Here is a 27649-nt window from a genome sequence, read left to right as displayed (position 1 = left end):
TGACATGTCAAAACGACCTTAACATAAGGTAGCCTAAGAGATGAAAATTATGGACTGCACCAGTGTATTTCTATTAAACTTATCTATCCATGATTTAAACCTCTATCTTCCCAACATGTTTTCCTTCATTACCTAAAAGATAAAGAATTCTGAACCCAATGTAACATTAATGCACTAAGCAGTCCCCCTGGGTTGATTCACTTCCACCACCCTTAAGAAAACATTTAGTAGGAAGCACACAGTAAAAAATTAGGAGGTTTCCAAGATTTCAAATAATTAAGAAATGGTTTTGACTACATCACTCAAATAAAATGTTGTGAACATAAAAACCTTTAAGATTTTTGATGGTTAAGTGGGTAATACGAAACCTAGAATTACCCTTACTAGTGGCCACAAATAACAGTAGGCCTACATACCACAAACACATGAATGATTACTGCATACATTGGTAAAGAGACAATAATCTCACTATTAATAAAGAATCACTCATTTTCCTCTCAGTAAAAATTCTTTGTAAAAGACAAAAACAAGCACAAACTATAAATGGATTATTTTGTTTGGTCAAATTAATACCCCAACTAAAGAATTTATCGAATTATTTCTTGTTCAGGCTACCATGAAATGACAGCACTGCAGAGAAACTAGTCTATGATGTAAACCAGAAAGATAATTACAGACTAACACATGAATAATCCCTAAAGTATTTGGTGAAAGAAATTATAGCCCATTACTACCAAAATCTAGGGAAAATATCAACCCCAGTGTCTTCTATAACCATATCTCAAAAAGAAAAAAAAAGAAAATTCAATCATCAAGCTTGTGATACAAGGGTTTTCTAAACAAAAAATACTATTACTATAAATCCATAACCACATCTGCAATCTAAATATTAAAATCTTAAATATGTGATAATTAAATACAGAATCATGAGCTTTCATTCTATCCATGACTTTGAGGTCACTGGGAGATTTCTAAAGCATACCTTTTAATCCACGCCATGGTACTTCAAGAACATGTTAAGGTAAGTCACAGCTTGGAACACTTCGATGCACCTCAAAACACCTCAGCCAGTGTATCTGTATCATTCTCCTTTCCTTTTGAGATCATAATGGTTCCGAAGAACTATAATGCTTCCATTTGAATGATAGTCTCATAATTTCAATGACTTAAAAACAAAAACAAAAAATAAGGACTTAAGTGTTGATATGTTACGCGACTAGTGCACTGTGTTAACTGCTGCCATGACTAAGAAAAACAAAGAAGCTGCTGCTACTACTATGTAATACTGTCATTGTTAATGTGAACCCTCACATGAATGAGGAGGAGCACACGCTTAGCGGTCAGAGGGACAGCCCTTGCTTTACTGAGACGTACAGGAAAACCCTAGAAATCTCTTTGCCAACTTATTCTAACTCAACTTATTCTTCAGTTTTCTTCTCAAGGAATGAAAATAACTTAAAAGATGGATCTGAACACTTGATAGGTGCCAGGTCCACCTTTGACTGACCAACTATTCTATTCCGTGTTGAATGAAAGCTAGAAATCACCCACACACCTGTGTAAAAGGGAATTCATTAACAGACACAGGAGGGCTTCCTTCAAACAAGGCCCCTCCTGGTGTTACCATTACTGAATCATTTTAATTCCATGGTAGTCATTAAACTGAAAAGAGCTCCAGTTTCTAAAGCTTACTTCTATAAAACGAATGATATAATGAACAGATAGAAGGCTAACTATCAAGTTTCACTGCTGTTCTGTGATTGCCTTGGCAGATCATCTGTCCCTCTTTCCTCCTCACCCCACCCCACCCCACCTTTCTTATATAAAAACATTAAAAACATGTCATTATTACAATGATACAGTAAGAAGTCTATGTATCACATTTTACATCTAAGAATTCACTCCCCTTTTGCTTCAAGTTTGGCACTCTATAGTTACAACAAAGAAAAAATACTTAAGGTACATAAAGAAAGTAAAACTGATAAAGTATCAATAATACACACATTTATGTCATAAAGCAATTAAAATTACTTTAAGATGACTGATGAGGAAATTTTTAATGAAAACAAGCGATAAAAAGGGCTTCCAGGGGCCGGCCTGGTGGTTTAGCTGTTAAGTGCGCACGCTCCACTTTGGCAGCCCAGGGTTCATGGGTTCGGATCCCAGGCGCGCACCAACGCACCGCTTGTCAAGCCAAGCTGTGGCGGCGTCCCATATAAAGTAGAGGAGGATGGGCATGGATGTTAGCCCAGGGCCAATCTTTCTCAGCAAAAAGAGGAGGATTGGCAGATGTTAGCTGAGACCCGATCTTCCTCACAGAAAAAAAAGGCGGGGGAGGTGGTGCTTCCAAGAAAAGAAAGTAGCTGGGAGAGGTTCTGTGATACTCGGGGTTTGTGGAACAGCTCGCGTAAAGGTTAACAGACAAAGAATGGAAGATAAAGTTTCCCAGCTAGAGCTAAAAAGTATGTGTTAAGGAGAAAATGAAACTACGTATTTCCTGATTGAAAGGGTAGATTCAACTGATGAAAACTTTTCAAGTCCACTGTCAGAAAAAATTACATATTTCTGGGATTTAGATTTATTGCAGGTTGTGGGGAATGCAGATTACAAAATGTAGGTCACTCTTCAGAAAGCTGATAATGGCGGCAGAATTGCACATAGGAAAGAACTCTAGCAGAGTAGGTGGGAAGAAACTAATGAAGAACAGAAACAAGGGCCCTGGGCCAATGAAATCACTGCAGCCACAGCCATCTTTCTAAACTGATCATTTTACCACATTAGTGCAACCTCCTGGCTGTTCCCACCCCAGCTTTAAAACACTTAATGGCTCTGTACATGTATACAACCTCCTGGAAGGACACCCACATTGTTTCCTATACTCTGCTCCTCCAAGCAAACGCACCCTACACACAACTATAGGTTAATGTTCCTGAAGTACAGCTCCTCCTCTGCACATAAAGAATAAGGTTAACCATTGGGAAATAAGGCAGGATATAAATATGTTAGATAACAAAGTAAAGAATGAAAGCCTAGGTCTGAAGCACTTATTACCTCATTTAATTTTCATAACCCCATTTTACAGAAGAGAAAACTGAGACTCTGTAGTCAAGTGACTGACTCAAGAAGACACGCAATAAGAGAAAAGAACTAGGACTTAAATCTAGATCTTCTAGCTGAAATTTCAGCACTTTCTACTACAATATTATCGTAGAATATTGTTGGGGGAAAGGGCTAACACTTGTTGACAATACGCCAAGTACCATGCTAAGCACTTGATGTTTCTATTTCATCCTGATCTACCACTCATAAGACTAACTAGTTGCTCCTTTTACAGGTGAGGAGACTGAGGCTCAGATAAAGTAATCTGCTCAACATCACACATCTGAGACTGAAAGTAATCGGACAGATATTCGATCTCACATGTCCAACTCTAAAACCTACACTCACGTTGCTACGCCAATCTATCTTCCAGAAAAGCAATCAGAAGAAATCAAGTCCAACACTTAGGTTTATTTGACATTATAAATGATGCTCACTCAAAACCCAGTTAATGCATATAAACAGACTTTTAGCTATGGTTTAGCAAGAGACACATTTACTAAAGCCATTAAGAAGGATCAGAATCTTATTTAATCACTCAAATCAGAAACTTCATTTGATTCCTACAAATAAATTCCAGTATTTTCATGAAGTTATACACGTGAAGACCTTTTAAAGTTGACTTTAATCATAGTACTGATCAATATAAATTTTAGTTGACAAAACAAAAATGAGCATGAAAGGTATTTTCCTTAAGAAGGCACACTGCCAAATTTTCCCAACTTGGCCCTGTCCCACGGACTGCTACGAGTCTTAGCTTCATGGGAAGAGAAACCGTTTACTAGCTGAGGGACGTGAGGCCATTCAGTCAAGTTATGAGTAAAAAAAAAAAAAAAAAAAAAAAAAAAGACAAAAAAGCAGATAGACAGCTCTCTACAGTGCTTCAAAACTTGATTAACCTAAAAGAGTAACCAAAAGCACTGAAAAAATCCCCCAAATTAAGGACAGGAAACTCCTAAGCAACTTCAAGATCTGAATGGAAACCATGCACTCACATTGCATTCCAAAATTAACTGCAGAAGCGATCAACAGAACTACTATGCCAATGTTTGGTAACAAATTAGATGAATCAAAGAAACCATTTCTTAAATTTCTGAAACAAAATCTTGCAGAATTACATTCAAGTGTTCAAAACTGGCACAGCAATAAACTTAAATGGTCATTTAAAAAATACCTTCATCAGTAACAGCATAACTCATCTGTATAACTCATTTTACAAGCATTAATGTCCAAAATAGTGTATTATGGTAAGAACGCTTATCAGAAATTCTGATGCCCAACTACACACCTTTTAATTGCAAAATTAATGTGTAATAAAGACCATATGCAAACTGTTTACAAAACATTTCACTTCTTATAGGAAAGACAGAAATGTCAGAAATACACTTCCATGCCAGTTGTTACAGTCTCCTTCTCTATGCTGTGTCCAAAGGAGGCAGTTTTTGTCTTTGGTCTTTATAAACCTATTATCTACCCGCACACTAAACACTAATGACATAAGTATGTGACAATGTTACACACCCCATTTTGGATACATGATTGACAGCTAAATATAGAACATTCATGATGCCCTCTAAAACACAGTAGGCACGCAAACATTTGTTGAGGGAAGGGAAGAAAATATTTAGGAATGGCTTACACATGCTGCAATGGCAATGTCAAGGACAACAGACTTTGAAACGAGATAATTTAAAGTCGCCATTTTTTGACCACTGAATTTTGTTTGCTTTGCTTTTGACTACTGAATATGTAACACACAATGCTTATGAAGGTATAAGATCGGCACTACTACTAAAGCATAAACTTCAGGAAAGTAATTAGAAACAGATGCCAATAACTTCAAACTTTTACGCTGTTATAAACTGCCTTAATAGTAATCTGAAATGACAATAATGAATGCATTCTGATGTTCACTGCAATATTACGAAGAAAGGACTGGGAATTTCTTTCCAACAACAGGGAAATGATTAAATTATGGCACATTCATATGATGGAAATAGTGAATAATATTGAAATTTATAACATGGTAGTATATTAATTATATACACAGCTAATTAACTATATATAATTAGTGTTTTCCCATATTACATGTTTGTATATATTTATATTTTAATAAGCACAGAAAATTATAAATATAAATATGTAAGTTCCATGAGATCAAAAACCATTTCAGATGTTATCTCCAGCACTTAACACAGTGCCTTCAATAAAGCTTGGTGGTTAGAAGAATGGGCTCTGAAGAAAAGCCCACTTGGGTGTGAATCCCAGATCCACCACTTACTAGTTACCCAACGTCAGGCAAGTCAATTAATCACTAGGTACCTTAGCTACTCCTTTTGAAAAAAAATGGGATAAAAGTAACATTCATGAATGGAAGGAAAAAAAGAGTTAATACATGTAAAGCATTTAGAACCGTATCTAGAACACAGTGGTGACCCAATGAATGGAAGTGCGGTGGAGAAGGGAGGAGAAGCAGCGGCTTCTCAAATACCTGAGTAAATGAATGGATTCTATTTTTTGTTGATTGATTGATTGATTGATTGTGAGGAAGAGCAGCCCGGAGCTAACATCTGTTGCCAATCCTCCTCTTTTTTTGCTGAGGAAGATTGGCCCTGGGCTAACACCCGTGCCCATCTTCTTCTACTTTATATGTGGGATGCCTGGCACAGCATGGCTTGATAAGCGGTGCGTAGGTCCATGCCTGGGATCTGAACCCACGAACCTCTGGCCGCCAAAGTGGAGCAAGAGAACTTTACGACTACACCACTGGGCTGGCGCCCAATGGATTCTATTTTTAAAGTACACATAGAAATGTTAGTAAGCATACACAAAAATTAAACATGGTTTTTCAAACTCTGCTTACCTCAACCAAAAGTAGGTTTTTATATAACAATCCAACACACATTTATACACATTCAGGTACATATAATCTATTCTATTCTATGACGTGAATTTACTTAGATGCTGGTTGTAACCCACTAAACTGATTTCACAACAATTAGTGGGTCACTTTCTAAATGATGGACTCAAACAATTTCTCCTTTATTTTTGTCCTTCAACTTTATTTTTCTTAACAAGGGGCAAGAAAATTTAACCATTAAATCAAGAATCTACGGTCAGAAAATACTCCAGAGCAAGTCTTTAATCTGTCACATTTTCAATTTTGTTTTATATTCTTCCAAATTTTATTCTCGACACTTACCACCAGAAATCAAAACGCAAAACTTTCTTAAGAGATCATTAAAAGGCGATACAGAAATCAGCTTTTAAAATACACCTAGGTAGACTTATTCTTGAAGAAGTTAAGGTTTTGACAAGGGAAGAGCACAAAATTAAGAAAGAGGTATGAAAGAATCCAGGTTGCTGGGTTTGATTTAACTGGGACAACTACATTCTCACAGGATCTTTCCTGATCCAGCTTCTGGTCTCCTCCCACCCACACAAATACAATGTCTGTTCCAGCCACACTGGAACTTTGTCCATTTCTCAGACTACATCATGGTGTTTCAGATCTCTGGACCTTTGCAAATGCTATTTAGCCCCACACCCCTGAACTGCAGGAGCAGTGGGTGAAATAGAATTAATGTCACATGATAATATTTAAAAGGATAATATAAGAATAAAAGAGGAAAAAAATGAAATAGATGAGACTAGGAGTGAAAAACAAAATTTTTTAATGTTGAAGTGCCTACAATGTATGACATACTACATGCTGAGCCAAGTTGATGTTTTTACATAAATTCTCATAGGCTTATTATATACGAGAAATTTTGAAAATTGAATTGATGAAGCAAAGTCTTTTAAATTACATACCATAATTTAGGGGATGTGTTCTACAGACACTTAAATTTCAAACAAGTTTTGTCAACCAAGTACTTGAAAAGAGTCTTGTTATATAATGACAAAAAATTAACCATTGCTATTATTAAAAGTATGAAAATCAGGGCTGGCCCTGTGGCCTAGTGGTTAAGTTGGGCTCCCTCCGCTTCGGTGGCCCAGGTTCAGTTTCCAGGCAGGGGCCTATATCACTCATCAGTGGCCATGCTGTGGCAGCAACCCACACACAAGATAAAGGAAGATTAGCACAGATGTTAGCTCAGGGCCACTCTTCCTCAAGCAAAAAGAGGAAGGTTGGCAACAGATGTTAGCTCAGGGCGAATCTTCCTCAGCAAAAAAACAAACAGAAAAACCCCAGATATTAAAGAGATTTGTAGGGGCCAGCCCCGTGGCTTAGTGGTTAAGTGTATGCGCTCCGCTGCTGGCGGCCCGGGTTTGGATCCCAGGCGCGCACCAACACACCGCTTCTCTGGCCATGTTGAGGCCCCGTCCCACGTACAGCAACTAGAAGGATGTGCAGCTATGACATACAACTATCTACTGGGGCTTTGGGGGAAAAAAATAAATAAAATAAATAAATAAATAAAATAAAGAGATTTGTAAAAAACACCACTATTCTAATTATTTTTTAAAAAGTATGAAAATCACATATTCTAGTAATTTCAACTCTAAACTAGTTTTGCCAATGCTAATAAGGATTTCCAATCTAAAGCTAAACCTGGTTTTGAGTAATTTTCCAAGAAACTTTCCAAGAATTATAAACTATTCATCTTGAGAGTAAAACTGTAATTCTTTTCCCAATTAAACACTGGAGTGGAGCAAGGGGACCTCAAGCCCCTGTAGCTAAGAGGCTAACCCCAGGATCAATGTGATCCAGTAACTAAAAGACACTTGCTATCTGGCAATTCTGGGAAATAGAATATTCAGCTAATTTTACTTTTGAGGAACCCGCACCCAACTGAGGAAGCTCTTTTCTTAAAATGTATATCTTAATTTTGAGCAATATTGATAAAAACTTGTAGCAAAGTGCCTGATGTTGCTCTTAAAGCGGTAAACACCCAGGGTTCAACAGGCATATGCCTGCGTTTTTTTCCTAGAATTCTGGATGGCACAGTATGGACAGGTATAACTTAAATATAAATACACACATACACACACACACACACACACACACACACACTCCTACTCTTTTTCAAAAGGATTAGTGTTAGCAAGCTGTTACCTTTCCAGGAGACTAAAGCTAAGAGGGTCGGGGAAAGGGAGAAGGAGATGGAAGAACAGTAGTTGTGCTGAGTAAAGGATGCTAGGGAAAGAAAAGTAGTAATATAAAGTAAACAAGCTCATAACACTACTATACATTTATCCAAAATAACCAAATCAACAGAAGCTTCTTTCCTTTCTAGGAGTTGAGAGGAAACTACGTAAGAAATGCTCAAGGGCCTGAATCAAATCTACCTCTATCTTCTTTGTACTTTTTATGTATACATTTATAAAAATGCTTATGGGTGGATTGAATTTCTCCCTATCATTTTCTTTCTCCTTCAGCTTAGTTGCTTAGGTCTCTTTTTCTTTAAAATAAAATGTAAACTTCAGTGGCTTAAAAAATTACGTGTTCCTGAGTGATAAAGAATGTACCGATCAAGTTCTGGACTTGGGGTCAGGAGTCATAGGTTAGAAACTGACTGGATGTGTAACTTCTGACCACGCACAACTTCTCTGTAGATAATACCAGCACAAAACTGTAGTAATGATGCTTAAACGTGAAAGCACCTAAAACACTGCCCGCCAGAGTAGGCATAAACATTTATTGACTTTGAAGACACAATCTGGCCAATCTGCTAATGCCACAATTCTAAAATCAAAATAAAACATTTTCCCAGGAATATTTTAATTTAATGTTCAAGAAATACTTATGCTTTAACTTAAAAAAATTTTCACAGTTATGTTTATTCCAGTTATGTGGGTGATGATGATCCAATCTGTATCTCTAATTCATGCCTTCAATCATTCTCTCCTTTCTCTTGACAAATTCATTAGTTCAACAAATATTTGAACATCTACAATGTGTCAGCCCTTTTTTAAGCACTGAGGACACCTCAGTGTACAAATCAGACCAAAATCCTTGGCACCATAGAGTTTACATTGTAATTAGAAGGTCAGATGGTGGTAAATGCTATGGAGAGAAACAGAGAAGGAAAGGATAGGGAAGACAGGGGATGGAGTGCAATTTTAAATAAGCCCTCACCGAGGTAATACTTGAGCAAAGACCTGAAGGAGGTTGTAAAAGGGGAATTCCACGCAAAGGGAATAAACAGGAGGCCCAAGAGCCCTGAAGTACAAGTGTTTCTCCAAGACCAGTGTGGCAAGAACATGAGATTACAGGAGAGGGCACTGGGAAGATGAGAAGTTATGTGACTTTGGGTGGGTGTGGTGGGGACACCACAGATCATGAAAGTCTTGAGCTTTTTACCCCAAATTTCGAGTCGAGGAAGATCAATATCTAAGTAGAGGATAGGTTAAAGATGACAAAGCCTTACACCAGGGTAGAAGCAGTGGAAGTTTCACGGGTGATGAAACTCGGGGCATATTTTAAAGATAAAACTAACAACATCTGCTGACACACTGGATCATGAAGTTAAAGAAAAAAAAAGATGAGAGCAATGGTGACTCCAAGGTTTCTAGCCTAAGAATCCAAAGGATAGAGATGCTTATTGAGATGGAGAAGATTTAAGAGGAGGGGGGTTTCAGTAATGTGGCTTGGACATAATAAACGGAATATACTCAGATATTCTAATAGATTTATTACAGTTTATCAGAATTTTCTGCAAAGGGAAGGGAGATGTGATAAGTTAGTGTGTTTAGTTCTTGCTTGCAGTTGGATTTTTTGAAAAACTGATGAGGTAAAAGTACTATTTATTAAATGAGTGTTCTAATAATCTTAGTATGTTAATTATGCATTCTCTGTCATCTGCACTTGTCAGTGTTAAATAAAAGATAATCTGGTAAGAATATTTAAGAAAATCTCTAATTACGAAGACTAATTTAAGGGAACTATTCCATATTCAAACACTGTAGAGGTAAACAACAAAAGCAATTTCAGCTAAGAAAAGTGACCTATTATTTGATGCTCTCCAGCCACCAAAATGCTTCTCAGTCTCAAACCCACAGATTAGAAATAAATTTAACAGACAACATTTATGGAGTGCTTTCCACCTGCTAAGCATCTCATTTATATTACCAACTACCTACTTATCTTTTACGACGAGGTTGAGAGAAATTCATAAAGCTAAAGAGCTGTCCTGTAACTTGAGCCATCCTAGAAAGAAGTAGTGTAAGAGTCTCCAGGGACTTCTTTTGATCCACTGTTTGAAATTTCTATTTCCATTCTTCATCTATATTTTGTATTCTCTTCACACTTCTCAATTTTCCAATGCCAACTGTTATGAAAGTTTGATGTGCAGCAATTTGTGTGGGTGTATGTTTTACTAGGAAGGGAACATCAAGGAAAATCCTGTTAATGAGTTCCAAAACATAACACATTCTCCTGGGATGGAATTATGTTGCAACGAATTAACAGAAGTCACAATTTCAGGCTGTGGGCCTACAATTACAACTCTGCTAAATAGAAACGGACTGCAGAGAACTTGGAAAGCGAATGTGTGTTTTCTACGGAGTAATCAACAAAAAGAAAAAGGAACCTTCCTCACATACCTGTTCTCACCTCACTGTTCTCATTTTAACCTAAATTAGAAAATTATTGCCACAGAGTAATCAAAATTTTGGAGACAGTTTCACAATTAACAGTAACACACACTTGATGGCAATTTACCCCTTTTTTATGATACTCGTTATCACTTAAGTTTTCTCATCACATGCAAGGGCTGTTTTATTTCATCTATCTAATAATTTAAATTCTCTCAAAACAGTTCCCAGTCAACCAGACTAGAACATGATTTACAACACCTTCTCTGTTTTGGGCACTTTAAAGTGTATATAATTGGGTATATATTACTTAATCCTCACAAAAATCCAACGATTATATTAAAAACCTCAGGTCTTCTAAAAATCAGTTAACTTTATACTATACCTTTGACCATTATGATGTCTACCACTAGTAGGATAACCATTTTAGGTTATTTTTCCAATAGACACGATATTGAGTTGTACAACTCAAATATACAAAGTAAGATCTTCCATACTCATCCTTGTGGCAACAAACACAATTTTCTAACTTATCTATACAAGATTTATACAAGAGCGCAGTGGTTTGTACAATTTTAGTAAACTCAATTTTACTGTATTCACTCTCCAATAACTAAAAAAACCCAAGGACCTTGCCCTGCTCCCCCAAAAAAACCCAACCAAAGCACCCAAGTATCCACCAGCACATGAATAAATTTTAAAATGTGGTATATGCATATAATGTAATACTATTCCACCTTAAAAAGAAATTCTGACACATGCTATAACATGGATGAACCTTGAAGACATTAAGCTAAGTGAAATAAGTCAGTCACAAAAGGACAAATACTGTATGACTCCACTTATATGAGGTACCTAGAATAGGCCAATTCATAGAGACAGAAAGTAGCATGGTAGTTACCAAGGGCTCAAGGTAGGGAGGAGCAGAGAGTTATTGTTTAACGGGTTCAGAGTTTCAATTTAGGAAGATGGAAAAAGTTCTGGAGATCGATGGTGGTGAGGGCTGTACAACAATATGAATGTACTTAATACTACTGAACTATACAGTTAAAACGGTAAACTTTATGTTATGTATATTTCACCGCAATAAAAAAACTGAACATACCTTATGGAAATACATCAACAGTGGATAGTAACTTATCTTCTTCCTTATATTTTAATAAAATTTTCCCTCATTTTACCTCAAATCTATTTCTCATTCTATTTTTATCTTTGTAAAAGCCATCACCTATCCACTCAGAAAGCCACAACATTCAATCTTTTCCCTTCTCATCCTAAGCCACCAAGTCTTACCAACTTATTTTAACTCTGTACCACTGCTTCAGTCTGATTCCCTCCTTTCATTTCTAATGCCATGGCCTTCATTACAGCATATGATCGTTGTAACAGCCTCATAGCCAATCTCTCATCCTCAAATACCCAGCCTTCACAATTATTGCTAGCTACTCTTGAAATAAAGGTCATGCGTAAAACCTTTCAAAAGGCCCCCATTGTCTATTCAAGTTAAAGTTTTGAGCAACACATTAAAAATACTTTGTTATCTGATCCAACCTACCTTTCCAGACTCATCTTCCACAAGCCCCTCTTGCTTCTTACACTCTACACCAGATTCTTTACTCTCTCTTTCCTCACCATATCTACTAGGCTCTCCTGCCTCCATGCTTTTACTCACGCTTCTCTAGCTGTGCAGAATCCTCTTCAATTTCTATTGAAATCCACCCACCAACTCTCATAGACTGCTATATACATATATGAGTGTAAGTTAATATAAGCTTTTGGAGAACAATTTGGCAGCATCTATCAAACTATAAATATACATATCCTTGCAACCAGCAATCGCACTTCTAAGTATCTGTCCTACAAAAATACTCATGCATATGTGGTACACAAAGATATTTACTACAGTGTTGCTCCTAAGAAAAAATACATCTAGTTATATGCCAAATGGGAACTCATTAAATAAATTCTGTTACACTTATGTTATGGATATAGAATACGACGCAGATTTAAAGAGAGAGAGAAGTGATCTAAATATATGCTAAGACAAGAATTATTACTAATTTTTAAAAGTAAACATAATACACAATTTACAAATAAAATAATATGAGCCTATCTGCCCTGAAGAAAACCCAAACTATATTTATGTAGTTTTATATGACTTAAGTACATGGAAAATTGTCTAGAAGAACATATCCCAAATTTTTAACAGTGGTTACCTTTGCAGAAGGGAATAGAACTGGAGGCTTCTAAACTATCCTAACAACGATACAGGAATATATTCCGGTATTCACTGTGCAACATTTCACACGGGTTACAAACAGGCAGGAAAAGCCCACACAGACAAGACAGACACACTCTTTCTCACTCCTGACCTATTTGGCCTGCTCTAGTTCCTACTCTGTTTAGCCAACGATACAGAACTTAACTGAACAGCGGTAGCTACACAGAGCAGAAGCGCATGCAGCTTGTCTTGGCACAGATTTAACCTGGCCCAAGCTCCCGAAGGGCACTCACAGCTGCCAGTGACACCCTCCTCAGGTCCAGCTCTAGCAGAGTTGAGAAAACAGCCACATTCTCACTTGCCAATACTCAGGCTTACCTTCCTACTGTTTTCTTCCATTTAAAGTAATGTTTATAGGCCCGGCAGCGCAAGCGGTTAGGTGCCCACGCTCCGCTGGGGCGGTCCAGGGTTCGCCGGTTCGGATAGGGGCGCACACCAGCGCACCGCTTGTTAAGCCATGCTCTGGAGGCGTCCCATACAAAGTAGAGGAAGATGGGCACGGATGTTAGCCCAGGGCCAGTCTTCCTCAGCAAAAAACAGGAGGATTGGCATCGGATGTTAGCTCAGGGCTGGTCTTCCTCACACACACAAAAAATAAAGTAATGTTTATAAACACTGGGCGCTCATGGCTTTTGAATAAACTCTCATCTCCGACAAGAACCACATCCTGACTGGGAGGGGCAAAGAAAAGAGTTGGTACTCAGGTATTTCTGTACCAAATCTCCTGCCTCCAGATTTCCAGAACTCATCTTCCTCTAGCATTAAAGTTTTAAAAGAACAGAAAGAAGAAATCCTTCATGAAGGCTTCGCTGAAACCCCCAGTCTGAATTATCATATCTTCTATACCTCAACGTTCCTTGTGAAATGTCACTATTACAGGAGCCATTGTGTTCTTCCTTACATTATAGTTAGTTATGAGCAGAGGTAGATTCCCCACAAACTACCGAGGACCAAACTGTCTTAACTCATCTTTTATAAAACTTGAGGTGTTCAAAGTTCTTGCCTGTAACAGGTTTTCAAGAAATGACTCCTGCATAGAATTTGTTGAAAACAGTTCAGTGAATGACACTAGACAGTGCACACGTGGTAAAAATTACTTGAAAAATGTTAAACTTGCTGAAAATGTTCCTTGATAGTGGTATATGTTATGTCATGCTCTGAAGAATATTGTGAATTATAAATGACAACTGCAAATAAGAGCTAACATTTATTAGTAAACTCAGTGTGTAAAAAAGATTGCCTAGTATTACCTCATTTATTTACTACCAACTCTACAGGGTATAATAATTAATTCCATTTTATAGATACAGAAACTGAGGCTTAAAGAAGTCAAGTAACTTGCAGAAAGTGACATTTAAGCAGCAGAGCCAGAATTCAAAGCCTGGTCTTTCTGACTCCAAAGCCAGTACTACTCACCTGCCACTCACCTATGCATTTAATAAATCAAATCAAAACAAAAACAGTCTGTTCTGCTACAATGTATATTTCTTTACTGTGAATTACTTCTTAGGCAACTAGAAATAGGGCAATGATGCTGGTGTAAAAGGAAGTCATGCTGCCTTATACACGATTTTTCCTGGCATATTAATGTTTTGAGTCAACTGGGAATAAGCTTTTTCACAATTAAAGATAAAACCTTAGCAAAAGATGAGTATTTTAAGAAAAAAACTGAAAATCTATAAAAGCATTTTTCTTTCTTGTAAGCAATACGTAATTTAGTGGCTTGAGGAATTGTTACTCTTTCAGCTGGGTTAACCTATTTGACAAAGCTGCCTGTGGAGATGAAGCTGCAAAAAAATTCCCCCTGTATTAAAACAATGGATTAATGAAGAAGGCTACACACTCAAATTACATTTTTAATATTAATGAAATAGTCTCTTAAAAGCAATACGCCTTCCAGGACCTACAACTAGAAGGACGGGGCTGGATCCCAGAGTTTACGACTCCAAAGACTGAGGATAATACAAGGTACAAATGCTAGTCTTTTGTTTTTTATTAGAATTGCTATTGTTTTTAGTCAGTATTTAAGATCAGAGTTCCAGGAATTTTCAGTAGTCTGTCCCAACCTTTGTCCCCCCATAAACTTTGTTACTTTTACTGCACGATTTGGCAGAATTCAAGGGTTTTCAAGATATATATGGCATTATGATAGAAACTCCTGTATGCATTAGACAAAACAATCCCCATGAACCTTCAGTACATACGACCTTACTAAAAACACCATGGGTAGTTTTTGTTTGATTTTTAAGAGATGTGAGGTAAACTCCAATCCTACAGAGAAAATAATGAGTGTGTATTAAAACTGGTACCATTAGGACAAAAATGCAGAGGTAGAGATTAATGCTACTTTGAATTGAAAACAACTTAGATGCTTTTTTGTTGCTGTTTCAACAAAGATCCATGCCAACTCACTGTGATCTCAGACAAAGCAGACATGAGAGAAACACATACACACACCCCCAAAGCAGCTTCTTAAAGCAACCAGTGAAGCTGATACTATGGAGAGTGCCTCTACTAAGTAATCTACTATAAACACTAAGACAACGGGGCCTATCCAGCATGCATATATTTCCAGATATATGAACATACTATCAAAACAGAAAGCTCATAAAGAAACATAAACATAGTTTGTATAGAAAACAGGCAGATATTTTGATAGACACAGTTGCCCTGAATTAATTATTCATAACATAAAGCATTCTCTAAAAAATTCTCTCAAGTGATGCCTGGAGACCTAAGTATGTGGTCAAATGGGTTCTGCGTTCCAACTCCAATGTGGGGGAGGGAGTGTCCCACACCAACAAGCAATTCTCTGGACACCAGCCGGGTGGCCTACAAGTTAATTTTGACACTTTACCTGGAGATAGTCAGACCCCACAGGTTAAGGGTCCAGTCCTACAAGACTGCCTCCGCCTCACAACTTCAGATGCCAGTCGCAAGCCCAGGGTATTACTTGTGATTCTGACCAACCAGCTATAGACTGGAGGTTCCGACAACCCCTGCCTTTGGGTTTCAGAAACAATCAAATCCAGGTTGTTACCTGTACTTCTGACCAACTGGCTATAGATCCAAGGTTCCCATGACCCCCTCCTTAGGTTTGATTAATTTGCTAGAGTGGCTCACAGAACTCAGGGAAACATTTAACTTACCAGATTACCAGTCTACTATAAGAAGAATACAACTAAGGAAGAGCCAAATGGAAGAGACGCATAGGGCAAGGATGGGCAAGGGCACAAAGCTTTCATGCCCTCTCCAGGCGCGCCACTCTCCCCAGCACCTCCACATGGTCACCAACCCAAAAGTTTTGCAAACCCTGTCATTTTGGAGTTTTATGGAGGCTTCATTACAAAGTCATGACTGATTAAATCATTGGCCACTGGCGACTGATTCGACCTCTAGCCCCTCTCCCCTCCCCAGCGGTTGGGGGGATGAGACTGAAAGTTCCAACCCTCTAATCACATGGTTGGCTCCACTGGCAACCAGCCCCCATCTCAGTACTTATGTTCCCCATATGTCAGAGAGTACATGCTAATCTGTACAATATTACCACATTTATTGTTTAAATCAACAGGGTTGGAAGAAAAGTTATGCATTTTAACAGAATAAAGCAAAAACTTTTCAAGTCATTATGTAGGTAATCCAAAATTAATGTATAAAACACTTTTCTTTACTCCAGGAAAGTTCCCTTCCTTTATAATAAAGTTTGGCTCAGGCAAATAAATTAGTTTACCTTCCCTAAGTATCATCAAATTAGAGTAAAATAGTTATTCAAAATCATGTTTCTTACCAAGAGTTGGCTTGCCTGACATTTTTAAATCTGTCACCATGCAACATCCAGAAGTCATATAAGGAAATTATTCCTTTGCATACATCCTTGTGTCCCAATCTCACACCCAAAACCCATTTCCCATATCAAATGATGGCAACCCTGTAATTATCATTGTTCAGGCCAAAATCCATGGCACCATCTTTGACTCCTGTCTTTACTTCACATACCTTATCTAATCTAGGCTCATTCTGCTACAGGATCTTTACATTTGCTGTTCCTTCTTGCTGGAATGTTCTTACCCCATATACATGCATGCCTCACATTCTCACCTAATCCTTAAAGTCCTTTGCTCCAATGCCACCATCTCAGTGAGACCTTTCGTGAGCACTTTATCTTGTTGCAACCTCTTCCTGACACTCCTTATCCTATTTCCAGCTTTCTTTTTCTTCTAAAGCCCTTATCTCAATAAATATTTGACTTTGTTTTCTGTCTGTCTATCTCACTAAAATGTAACCTCTATACACTGGCAGAGTTTTTTTTTGTTTTTTTGTTTTTTGGCCTGTTTTGTCCATTGGTATACCCTAGTGTATGGAACATGGTTGGTGCTCAAAAATCTTTGAATACATCACCAGGCCTCAGCTAGTCTATGTCAGATAATCCCAACCTGAGGGAAGGAGAGGTGTTCCACAATGTGAAGGATTGGTAATGGTGCTCTCATTGACTGATATGTTTCAGTATATCACAAATGACCTAGTTTAATGACCTGAGCCCTCAGAAAACAGGTGAGGGCCTTAAGATGATTTCTGCAACAAAACAGGTACTGGAGACAATAGTAATAATTTAAGCACACTAAATAAACAGCAGAAGGATTCCTCTTCCTCCTATTATTCCCCCTTTGCCAAGTAAAATTAATGATTAACTAATCAGATCTGGATATAACAAGACAGTCAAAAAGAAGATAGAACTAATCAACATAACTTTTTTAAAAAATATATTTACATCTATCAACAATAAATTCACCCTATGTATAAATTTTGCCCTAAAATATTAGCAAATAACAGTGTAAAGCAATCACAATCAGTAAGATACTTAAAAAATTAACTACCTAAAACCCATATCACATCTTTATAGGTCATGAGTTTTTTTCTCTCCAGCAAGGCTTAAAGTCATGATTCAGTACTCTGGAAAATTTCACTGAATTTAACTATATATGTTTAGATGCCTCTTCTGGGGTTTCTTACAAAATAGTGTAAGATAAGAAGCCACATATCATGGGGAAAGACTTGTTCTTCCTGTCATGGCAGAAAGCGCTGAAATATGACTTGGTGAATAAGATGACATAAACCAAAACGGATTTTTCTGCCAGTAAATTACTGTATAAATATGCACAGAAAACAACACTGAAGATCACGGGGGGTGGTTAATACTAGAAAAAATTGCATAATGTGAGAAATTTGCCACAAAGTTGGTAGCATAGATGGTTTTTCTAATATGCCTGTTTATAATCTTTGCTGGCTTCTTAGTGAAATGCAAAAATTTCTAAGAAAATGTCTACAGGGAAACATATTCTCAACTGCAAGTTCATTCTACAGTTAAACATTTACCGAGTGCCTTTTCCACGACAGGCACTCTTCTAGGTGCAAGGGATCGAGCAAAATGTCTTTAGGAGGGAGCTTTTTTCTGACTTCTTTACCAAAAGCATTTTACAGAAAATCAGTGATAGCATTATCTGCTACAACAGTGGCTGTTTTAACCAAAATAAAACAAGATTTCTGTAAAAAGCTTACTGAGATCCCATCACACAAGAAACTCATTCATTTCATCTTTCATTAGCAAGCAAAGAAAATGACAGAATGGCACAAAATACTACCAGATGTCCTGGCTATGGCCAGTTTTATAAAACAATGTATCTTCATGAGCTAGGGAGTAATCATGAAAATCTTTTGTACTACATAGAGGTTTGCTCTTTATCTCGTGGCAAAGCACTTAAAAGCGCTGTGAAACTTGATGAGTTACGTGCTTTTCTTATATAAAAATGTCCCAAATTGATTACTTTTCCTGTGAAGACAAGCAGCTTCCAGTAGTATGCCACCTCACAGATATTTTTGTAAAATTAAAAACACTGAAGGTAAGCATGGCATTTAAACAATGGCTTTTCAGCTATGAAAATCACTTGATTTATGTAGAAATAAAATGAACTAGCCCTATGAATGACTCTTGTCACAAAATATTAACCAAGATTTTAAAAAATAATGAAAAGGCCAGAGCCGGTGGCTTAGTGGTTAAGCTCAGCACACTCCATTTTGACAGCCTGAATTCGTTTCCCGGGCATGGACCTACACGCTCTGTTAGAGGCGACACTGTGCTCGCGGCCCACATACTAAAAAACAGAGGAAGATTGGCACAGTTGTTAGCCCAGGGCAAATCTTGTTCAGCAAAAAAGAACAAAAAAAAAAAAGTACATTATGTATGCTTTACCACAATTAAAAAACTAAAGCAATATTTAAATACATTGCTCTCACTAAAAAATTCTCATGAAGATAAAAAAGGTTTCTACCATTCTATTAAAAGTACCTTTAAAAACTCCATTTACCTCATTTTTATCACAATATTTTTTAACATTTCAAATTTCTGTACACATTTCAATGCGTATACTAGTAAACTACACAATTCACTATAATTTATTAATACATAATCACATATACTGGGGTACATGTTAACGTTCTACTGATATAGGTGAGCAAAAGTCTAGAGACTATGATTTGGTACAAAAAAAAAACAAAACACAGAAACGTTGCATGTGCCACGTAGCTCTCGCAGCATATGGATAAAGATCCCAAAGAGAGGCAACCTTCCTTGGCTTCACAGGAATTAACTAAATGCACCACCTCAGTTAATCACTAGAGACACCAAGCAAAAAATATGAAAGAATCAAAGCATAAACATCACCCCTCCAGGAGAAAAACAATATAGAATATTTTTCCTCATTCAAATGAGAAAGTTGATGTGAAAAGACTCTAAAAAGTTAAGAGAATCAAATTTGTGAATATTCTCATAGTCACAGTATTATTGAATGTGTGCTCCCCTCCCCAACAAAACTAATTTTAATACAAGCTTTCCATTAACACATGAGAAGCTGTGTTATAGAATGTTATAGAAAATGTTATAGAAAAGGCACTAATAGGAGTTTCCATCAGTTTCATCCCCTTCTGTTTTATGTGTTCCTTCCTTCCAAGCAGCATCTAAAGAATTCAAGTCTATTTCACCTTAAAAAGCTCCATGACAACACCTACCGCTCCATTCCCACCAAGTGCAGAGCCATTGCTCTTGAAAGAGTAGTCTCCACTTCCTCAAGCCAAGACAAACCACATTATAGTTCCCACCAGTTCACTGAAATTGTTCTTGCCAAGGTCTTTAAAGTCCTCAATCTGGAACATTTGGATTTATCTCACTTGCCCACTTCGCAGCATCTGACCCAACTGATCGGTTTCCCTCCTTCTAGAAGTATTCTCCTCATTTTTGTGACACTACACCGTCTAGGTTTTCGTCCCACCTCTTTTGTTATTAGTTTTCTTTTACTGGTTTATACACCTTTACTCATTCCTTAAATGTTGATGCTCACCAGCAGTTTGACTCTGCTTAACTCCAACTCTCCCCAAGGAGAATTTGCTCACTCTCAAGGTTTTAATTACCATCTAACAGTCTTCACGTATGTATTTCCAACCCTGACCTCTCTCCTAAGCTCCAGGAACCACAGGCATAATAAATATACATAATGGGCCACTGGATATCTTCATCTAGCTCTCATAAGGGCCTCAAACTCAACATGCTCAAAACCAAAAACTTCTCCACCTCAACACTAACTCAATTCCCCTACTATGCCATTTATCTCAGTGCCATCTCATCTCAACAAACGGTCCCATCGTCCTCCCAACAAGAGGTGTAAAGCACCAGAATTATTTTTCCTTCTTGATAAATTTTTAATAGCTCCCAAGTTGAGATATATCCATTATGACCCTAATCCCTCTCACAACTTGCCCCAACCAGTTATATTAAAGAAATAAAGCCCCACCATGTCTTTCTAAAATGCAACCTGTCTTCACATCTCTCCAAAACGTCACTGAGTTCCTTTCAGATGTCATTAAGAAAGGACTTCAAAAAGCAAGCATTTCTTGCTATAGAGTAAATACAGCCTACAAATACAAAGTTTTTAGAATCTTAATAGTTGACTGTGTTTTTGAAACTTCAGGAGCGTAAGTATACAAGTCTAGCTCCAATATGTGTGTGCGTTTTTAAATTTCCAACAGGAGAAGAAAAACAGACACATTAAAAAAGGGAAAAATAATCCTATTACAAGTAAAATCTCCACAAAAGCTTCACATCAGAGCTGGAGAAAGATGTGATTTTGTAATTGTAAACCCCTGCATCACTGTAGTCTGAAAATCTTCCTCATACACAATGGAAACCTATCCTTAATCCTAACAACAACCTACCAATGCCTCAAAGCACTGGATGGCCTGGTCATCTGACTAAGCAAAATGGAAAATAGCACATTGATGGCACAGCTAAAAAAAAGTCAAGAAGTAGAAGAGGAATCCCTGAGAGGACAGCTGAGGCATTAGTATCCACTACTAGGTGATTCCTCTCACAGGAACAGATACCCTCCCCAAGAGCATTGGAACTATATACAGAACTTTTGGAAGTTCTCAAGTTCACTATGGCACTTTAATATCTATATCATATTCTATTATCAGGTGTGATCTTCCAAAAGTATACCAATTATCCGACATAAACATGAACCTCAGCAGGCACCGTCAGGGACCAGTGCTAGAAAAGCCATCTGTCTGATAGAAATAATATTGCTACTTCCCTAGTGATTACAGCTATCAGTGACAACTGTGAAATCCCAAGAGAAGAAAAGAAATTTTAACTGCCTCAAAACTTTAATTATTCATGTAAACTGGCCAAGAAATTAAAGTTAAATGTTTCACAAAGGGCTCTCTAACGCCCTAATATTTTTTGGCTAATTATTCCATTGGCAGTCTACATCTGCTCTGCTAAAATTTGGTTATGAATCAGAAGTAACTTACTGGGAATGCTTTTATATCTAAAAGTGACTGTGGATAATAACTACAATTCACAAAAATTGTTATTTTTAACATGCACAAAATCCTCCTGAAAATATGCCACACACAATAAAAGAACAGATGTTACTGTCAAAGTTAACTCTTCTAAATCAGTAGGAAGAATGAGACTATATTTAACCAAAAAAAAAGTTAATTTTACCAGCATATTCAACCTGTACTTTTTGAATATGTTCAATACTCAACAATTTACGATCAGGAAGCACGTTAGGCACTGCCTTTACAAATAAAGTGCATCTGTCGTGATGATTTAAATATATAAATAGTCCCAAACTTTGCAAATATATACCCTAAGACCGGCAAAGCACTGACCATAACCCCATATACAGTGGCGGGGTTAGTCAGGGGTCCTCGTTTGTTTCAACTACTGGTCTTCCACCCTCCCCTTTGTTTTATGAAATAAACATTTTCTGGAATTCTTTTAATTTGAGAAATTTATCTTCTACATATTTTCATAAAAAATAACACAGCTCTTTGATTTCTTGTAGCTCAGCTCTAGGTATGGTCTTGAATATCTCAGAGTAAAACTGCTATTAATAATTTATAGTTAACTATTTGGATCTGCTCAATAACATATTAAAACCCACACACTTTTGAAGTAAAAATGGGTATATGTACCGTGCCTAAAACTACCAGTATGAGCTAATCATACCAAACAGAAAATATTTAGTTCCACACAACCCAGTGTTTACAGCTTTGGACAGCAGATGCAGGTAAAGCGTCATCCACAGGTGCTACTACACACAGTAGCTGCCAAGAGCAAAAATATTTGATGACTGAAACCATGCCCATAAAACATCTTAAAATTACAATTTACCTTTACACATATACGTTTAGAGAAAGAATCAAAACAGTAAAGCAAAGTATTCCAAATTCTTTCAAAGTTATAAGAAAGAAAAAGCAGTAGCAGAAATGATTGTTTCAAAGATGACCACAATAGAAACACACTCTCAGTTTGTACTATCCTAATTCACCCCCCTCAAAACACATTCAACCTTAGGGATTCACAAACAACAAACACAGAATCCATTGCAACCGTGGCTACAATTTATAAGCAGCCTTTCATTGCTCCATAAAGGCTCATCATTGTAGATGCTCATCAGTTTTTAAGCCACATCCACAGCTGCTGTCTTACTTAGAAAAACAACAAAATCTGACAGCAAAAACTTTAAAATGACATTTATAAAACAGTTTTACACAAAACAAAATTAAAAGTACTCTAGTATAATAAAAAGAATGAATGCATCTAGAGTACCAAAAACATGAGACTCTTGAGTCACTCTTAATAGCGATACATTTCATTTATATGGTGCTAGAATCATTTTCTAAGCTGACACATACAGTATCATGTTTAACTTAATGCCTAGATCAGACACCATTTACGCTGAAAAAAAGCACAGCACAGATATCACCAAATTAGCATCGAACAGAATCTGTTTCCTGACCACTAGCCTGTGCTCTTTCCACAATCTTTCTTCTAAAACTGTATACTGAGATGCAGAGGCAAAATCCCACATAAAACTATTTTAAAAAATAAAGTCTTTTTTTAAAAATTCCACATACATCAATTTCCTGTCCAACTTTACCCTCCTGCCTCAGATCTATACTGTGCCCGGACTGAGGGAAGTGGCTCCTCTGGTTAGTGAGCACAGCCAATCATGTGCTGATGAACGACTCAGGGTTAACCACGCATTTGGGGGGGGGGGGTATCACATGAAAGAGGAGAAATAAATGCCCAGAAGCATTATAACATACTAAATTATACAATCACTAGATATTTATGGCAATGGAATTGGAATCCCGAGACATGAGTTTGAATTCCAGCTCTCCCACCAACTAGCAGGTGAAGTTTAAGGTTAAGTTTCTGTAAACCAGAGTAACGCTACCTTCCTCACCAGACAACAGCATGGGCTAAATGCAACAACAGACCTCAAGGCTACTGAACACCACAGTCAGGTAACAGATTACATTTAAAACACATTAGATGAATCTGTATTAATACCAGGGGGCCCATAAAACTTTATAAGTATAACATATAATAGCAAAAGTAGCATTTCAAATCAGCGGGAAAAGGACAGAGCATTCAAAAAGTGATGTTATAACACTTCGTTTGTTCATTCATTCAACAAATACTTACTGAGAAGCTACTATGTACCAAGCACTATATGCTAGTGGAGGAGAGAAAGATAAAATAAAAAGGCAAATAACACATATTTTTAGAAGTTGATACATTCAAGTGAGAAAAATAAAACAGGGAAATAGCACAGAAGGGATAAAAAGCTGGATAAATGTGGTAAAATAAGAAAGCACTAGAAAGGAGAGCAAGAAAAAGGTGCCAAAATCTATGGGGAAACAGGAGTGTGGAATCCTAGAAGCCAAATGAAAAAAATGGTTGAACAAGAAGAGAGTGATCCAAGATACCAAATGCTGCTGATGAAGTGAAGTCAGATAACATTCGGAAAAAACTGACCACTCACCTGTGTGAATGGAACTGGTAACCTTGAGAGGAACAGTTTCGTTGGAGTGGTGGAGACAAAAGCCTGGCTGAAGTAGGTTTAGGGAGAATGGGGCGAAAGTAACTGGAGATGGAAAGAACTCTTCATAGGAAGTTTGCTGCAAAGAGGAAAAGAGAAATAGGGAACTAGAGGGGAGTGTGGACCCCAGAGGAGAAATAACAGCATGTCTGTACACTATCAAGAATGCTTCAGTAGAAAGGTAAAAACTGAGACCAGAGAGAGGGAAGGCTAGCTGGCTAGTCTAATGTCCTAGAGTAGCTGAGAAGGGATAGGATCTAGTGCACAAGCAGAGGAGTTCTCATAGTGATTTGCAAACTTCAGCAGGCATCAGAATCATCTGGAGGGCTTGCTGAAACAGACTGTCGGACCCCACCTCCAGAGCTTCTGATACAGGAAGTCTGGGGTGGAGCAAAAGAATGTGCATTTCTGGGCCAGTCCCGATGGTTGAGTGGTTAGTGGTTAAAGTTCAGTGTGCTCCACTTCGGTGGCCTGGGTTCGGTTCCTGGGCATGGAACCACACCACTCATCTGTCAGTGGCCACGCTGTGGCGGTGGCTCACATTTAAAAAAAAAAAAAAAAAAGGAAGATTGGCAACGGATGTTAGCTCAGGGCGAATTTCCCTCAGCAAAGAAAGAAAGAAAGAAAGAATTTGAATTTCTAACAAGTTCCCAGATTATCCAGTTACTTGGGGGTCTGAGGACCTCACTTTAAGAACCACAGCTCTATATCAATAGAAAGGAAGACAGAAACGATTGAGTATACGACAACAAATGCTGTATACTTGGTTATACATTTGGAAAAAATAAGGTTAGAGCCTACATAACATAATACACAGGGGGAAAAAAACCTCCCAGAAGGGTTAAAGAGATAAATCCTTTTTTGAATTGCAAAAGAACACATACAAGAAAAGCATACAAAAATGCTTTCATAATCTTAGGGTGAGGAAAATAGGCAAAACAGAAAGCCAATGAAAAAACTACAAATTTGACTACATAAAAATTTTAAACTCCTATAAGACAATAAACAAAACTGAATGACAAATGAAAAACTAGGAGAAAATACTTAATATAAAATTGACAAAATATTATCTGGAAAATAAAAGTTATTTAAAAAATGAGAAAAAGACATTTATTTCATCAGAAAAATGGATAGCTATAAACATACAATTCACAAGAAAAACACAAACGGCCAATAAACAGACGAAAATACAGTGACTCCACTTAAAATCATCCAGGTTTTAGATATCTTCACACACGCACATCTGTGTTCATGAAAGTAACACAAAATGAGAAGTTGCAAACTACCTCAAAGCAGTCATTAAGAATAATGAGGTGCCACACCTACTAACACCCAGAGCTACACAAAAAATATGTTCTCAAGACAGCTGAAGAACAACATGCTGTTTAATTGGTATGATCCAATTTATGTGAAGAAAGGAGAAACAGAAGGGAAGGAATAAAAAAAGATTACATATGCACGTAAATGCATTTTATAGGAGTATGAAAGAACCATACACACACTAAACAAAGACCATCTCGGGGGCAGAAGCAAGGAGGCACCGCTCCTTACTCTCTACACTTACTGTTCGGGCTTTTTTTTTTACAAAACATCTACATACTACTTTTGGGGGTGGCGGGTGATAAAACATTTTTTGAAAAGAAATGTTTTTCAAATATACATTAAAATGTTACTTGTGTTTAATTTGGTAGAATTATAATTTTTTCCCCTTTTTCTATTTTATTTTTGTTATCAGAAAAAAATATACGTAGCATATGAACTATCCATAGTCAACATTAAAGACGTTGAATTCTATCCTTTAATATAAATAAAAAAAGTTTACTTTCATTTTTAAAGAATCTTTCATAAAAATAGCAACCATGACTTTCCCTTTCTCAGCGCGTAAGAAACAAAGACAAGCATGGCAAGAAGAATTAATTTTGAGTTTGGAAGACTACTCATCCCATTGTAAACACTGCATATCTCTGGGGGTTGGGATTTAGGTGTGTAGAGGAACTATCTTATTTACTTGATATTGATTCAGTTTACAATTAACATGCATTGTCTGATGACTTTTTCTTAAAACTCAGACAGGATTTTAGGATGGTGGTGGCAGCAGCATAGTTTTCAATCTCTCCCACATAAAAGACAGAGCAACTAGACAGCAAAATCAAAATCTATGGACACTGTTTACAACAAAACTAGGTCAACCAAGTAGCCCCACAAACCCCCAAATACTATCAGGTGTATACTAACAAAGCACCAACAATCACAGACTAAAGAAAGAAGCGATGAGGGGGAGGGGGTTGACAAGGCTGTGATAATAGTTCAACTATGAGATGAAGGAGGCCTGGAGAATAAAGCAATGGCAGTGAGCAAGTAGAGAAGAGCCCAGAATATCTGAGACAAGAAATCCGGAAGCAGAAAGGGGAAGACCTGGTCATTAACAGAGTAAGAAAATAAGAGAGTGCAAGGAAATGAGGAAGATTCTAAAGTTCACCTTTACCTGTGGCAGCTAGACGGACAATGGCACTAATAACAGATATCAAGCCTATTTTATTGCATGGTATAACAGGTCTAGGTGGTGGAAAGAACAAACTGTTTTTGGAAAAATCAAGTTTAGGGGCCTAGAGAACAATCAGTAGGAGTTTTAGAAATATGGATCTAAACATCTTAGTTGATGATACAGAGATAAAATCAAAGAATACATAAGACAAGAATAGAAAGACAAAGACTGCAAACTACAATATTTAAGACTGGAGGAGGCATAGGTAGCAAAGAAAAGATGGAATGTGCAAAAGATAAAGATAGCGTCTTGTTAGTCAAGAATAAAGACATCATGGGGCCGGCCTTGTGGCTTAGCGGTTAAGTGCATGCGCTCCGCTGCTGGCGGCCCGGGTTCGGGCGCGCACCGACGCACCACTTCTCCGGCCAGGCTGAGGCCATGTCCCACATACAGCAACTAGAAGGATGTGCAACTATGACATACAACTATCTCCTGGGGCTTTGGGGAAAAAAAAAGGAGGAGGATTGGCAATACATGTTAGCTCAGAGCCAGTCCTCCTCAGCAAAAAGAGGAAGATTAGCATGGATGTTAGCTCAGGGCTGATCTTCCTCACACACACACAAAAAAAGACATCATGGTCCACAAAAACAAAGGATGCAGAAAAATTAAATACGTTGATCACTGAAATGAGGTTTTGGGATTCAGTTGAAAGGTTACTGATGACCTGGGGTGAAAACCAGATTTTAACATGTAACACAAACCAAACGGGAACATAAAAATGAGACAAGTGGTAAAGAT

The 27649-nt window shown here is 37.4% G+C and overlaps 1 protein-coding gene across 4 annotated transcripts in view; it reads right to left on the bottom strand.

Annotated features, from left to right (window-relative positions):
- Positions 1-27649, bottom strand: part of RBPJ (recombination signal binding protein for immunoglobulin kappa J region) — a 111653-nt gene that overhangs the window by 71714 nt on the left and 12290 nt on the right. For 2 of the 4 annotated variants that reach the window (XM_058546846.1, XM_058546845.1), the window contains exon 2: positions 983-1165. The exons of the other annotated variants lie outside the window; for them this stretch is intronic. In XM_058546846.1, the coding sequence (XP_058402829.1) occupies positions 983-999 (17 nt within the window). In that variant the 5' untranslated portion in view covers positions 1000-1165. The remainder of the gene's footprint in view (positions 1-982; positions 1166-27649) is intronic. 4 annotated transcript variants of the gene reach the window in all.

The sequence above is a fragment of the Diceros bicornis genome, chromosome 8 (assembly GCF_020826845.1).
Source record: "Diceros bicornis minor isolate mBicDic1 chromosome 8, mDicBic1.mat.cur, whole genome shotgun sequence".
Lineage (NCBI taxonomy): Eukaryota > Metazoa > Chordata > Mammalia > Perissodactyla > Rhinocerotidae > Diceros > Diceros bicornis.
The sequence above is the reverse complement of the archived record's forward strand: the minus strand, read 5'-3'. Positions and strand labels throughout refer to the sequence as shown.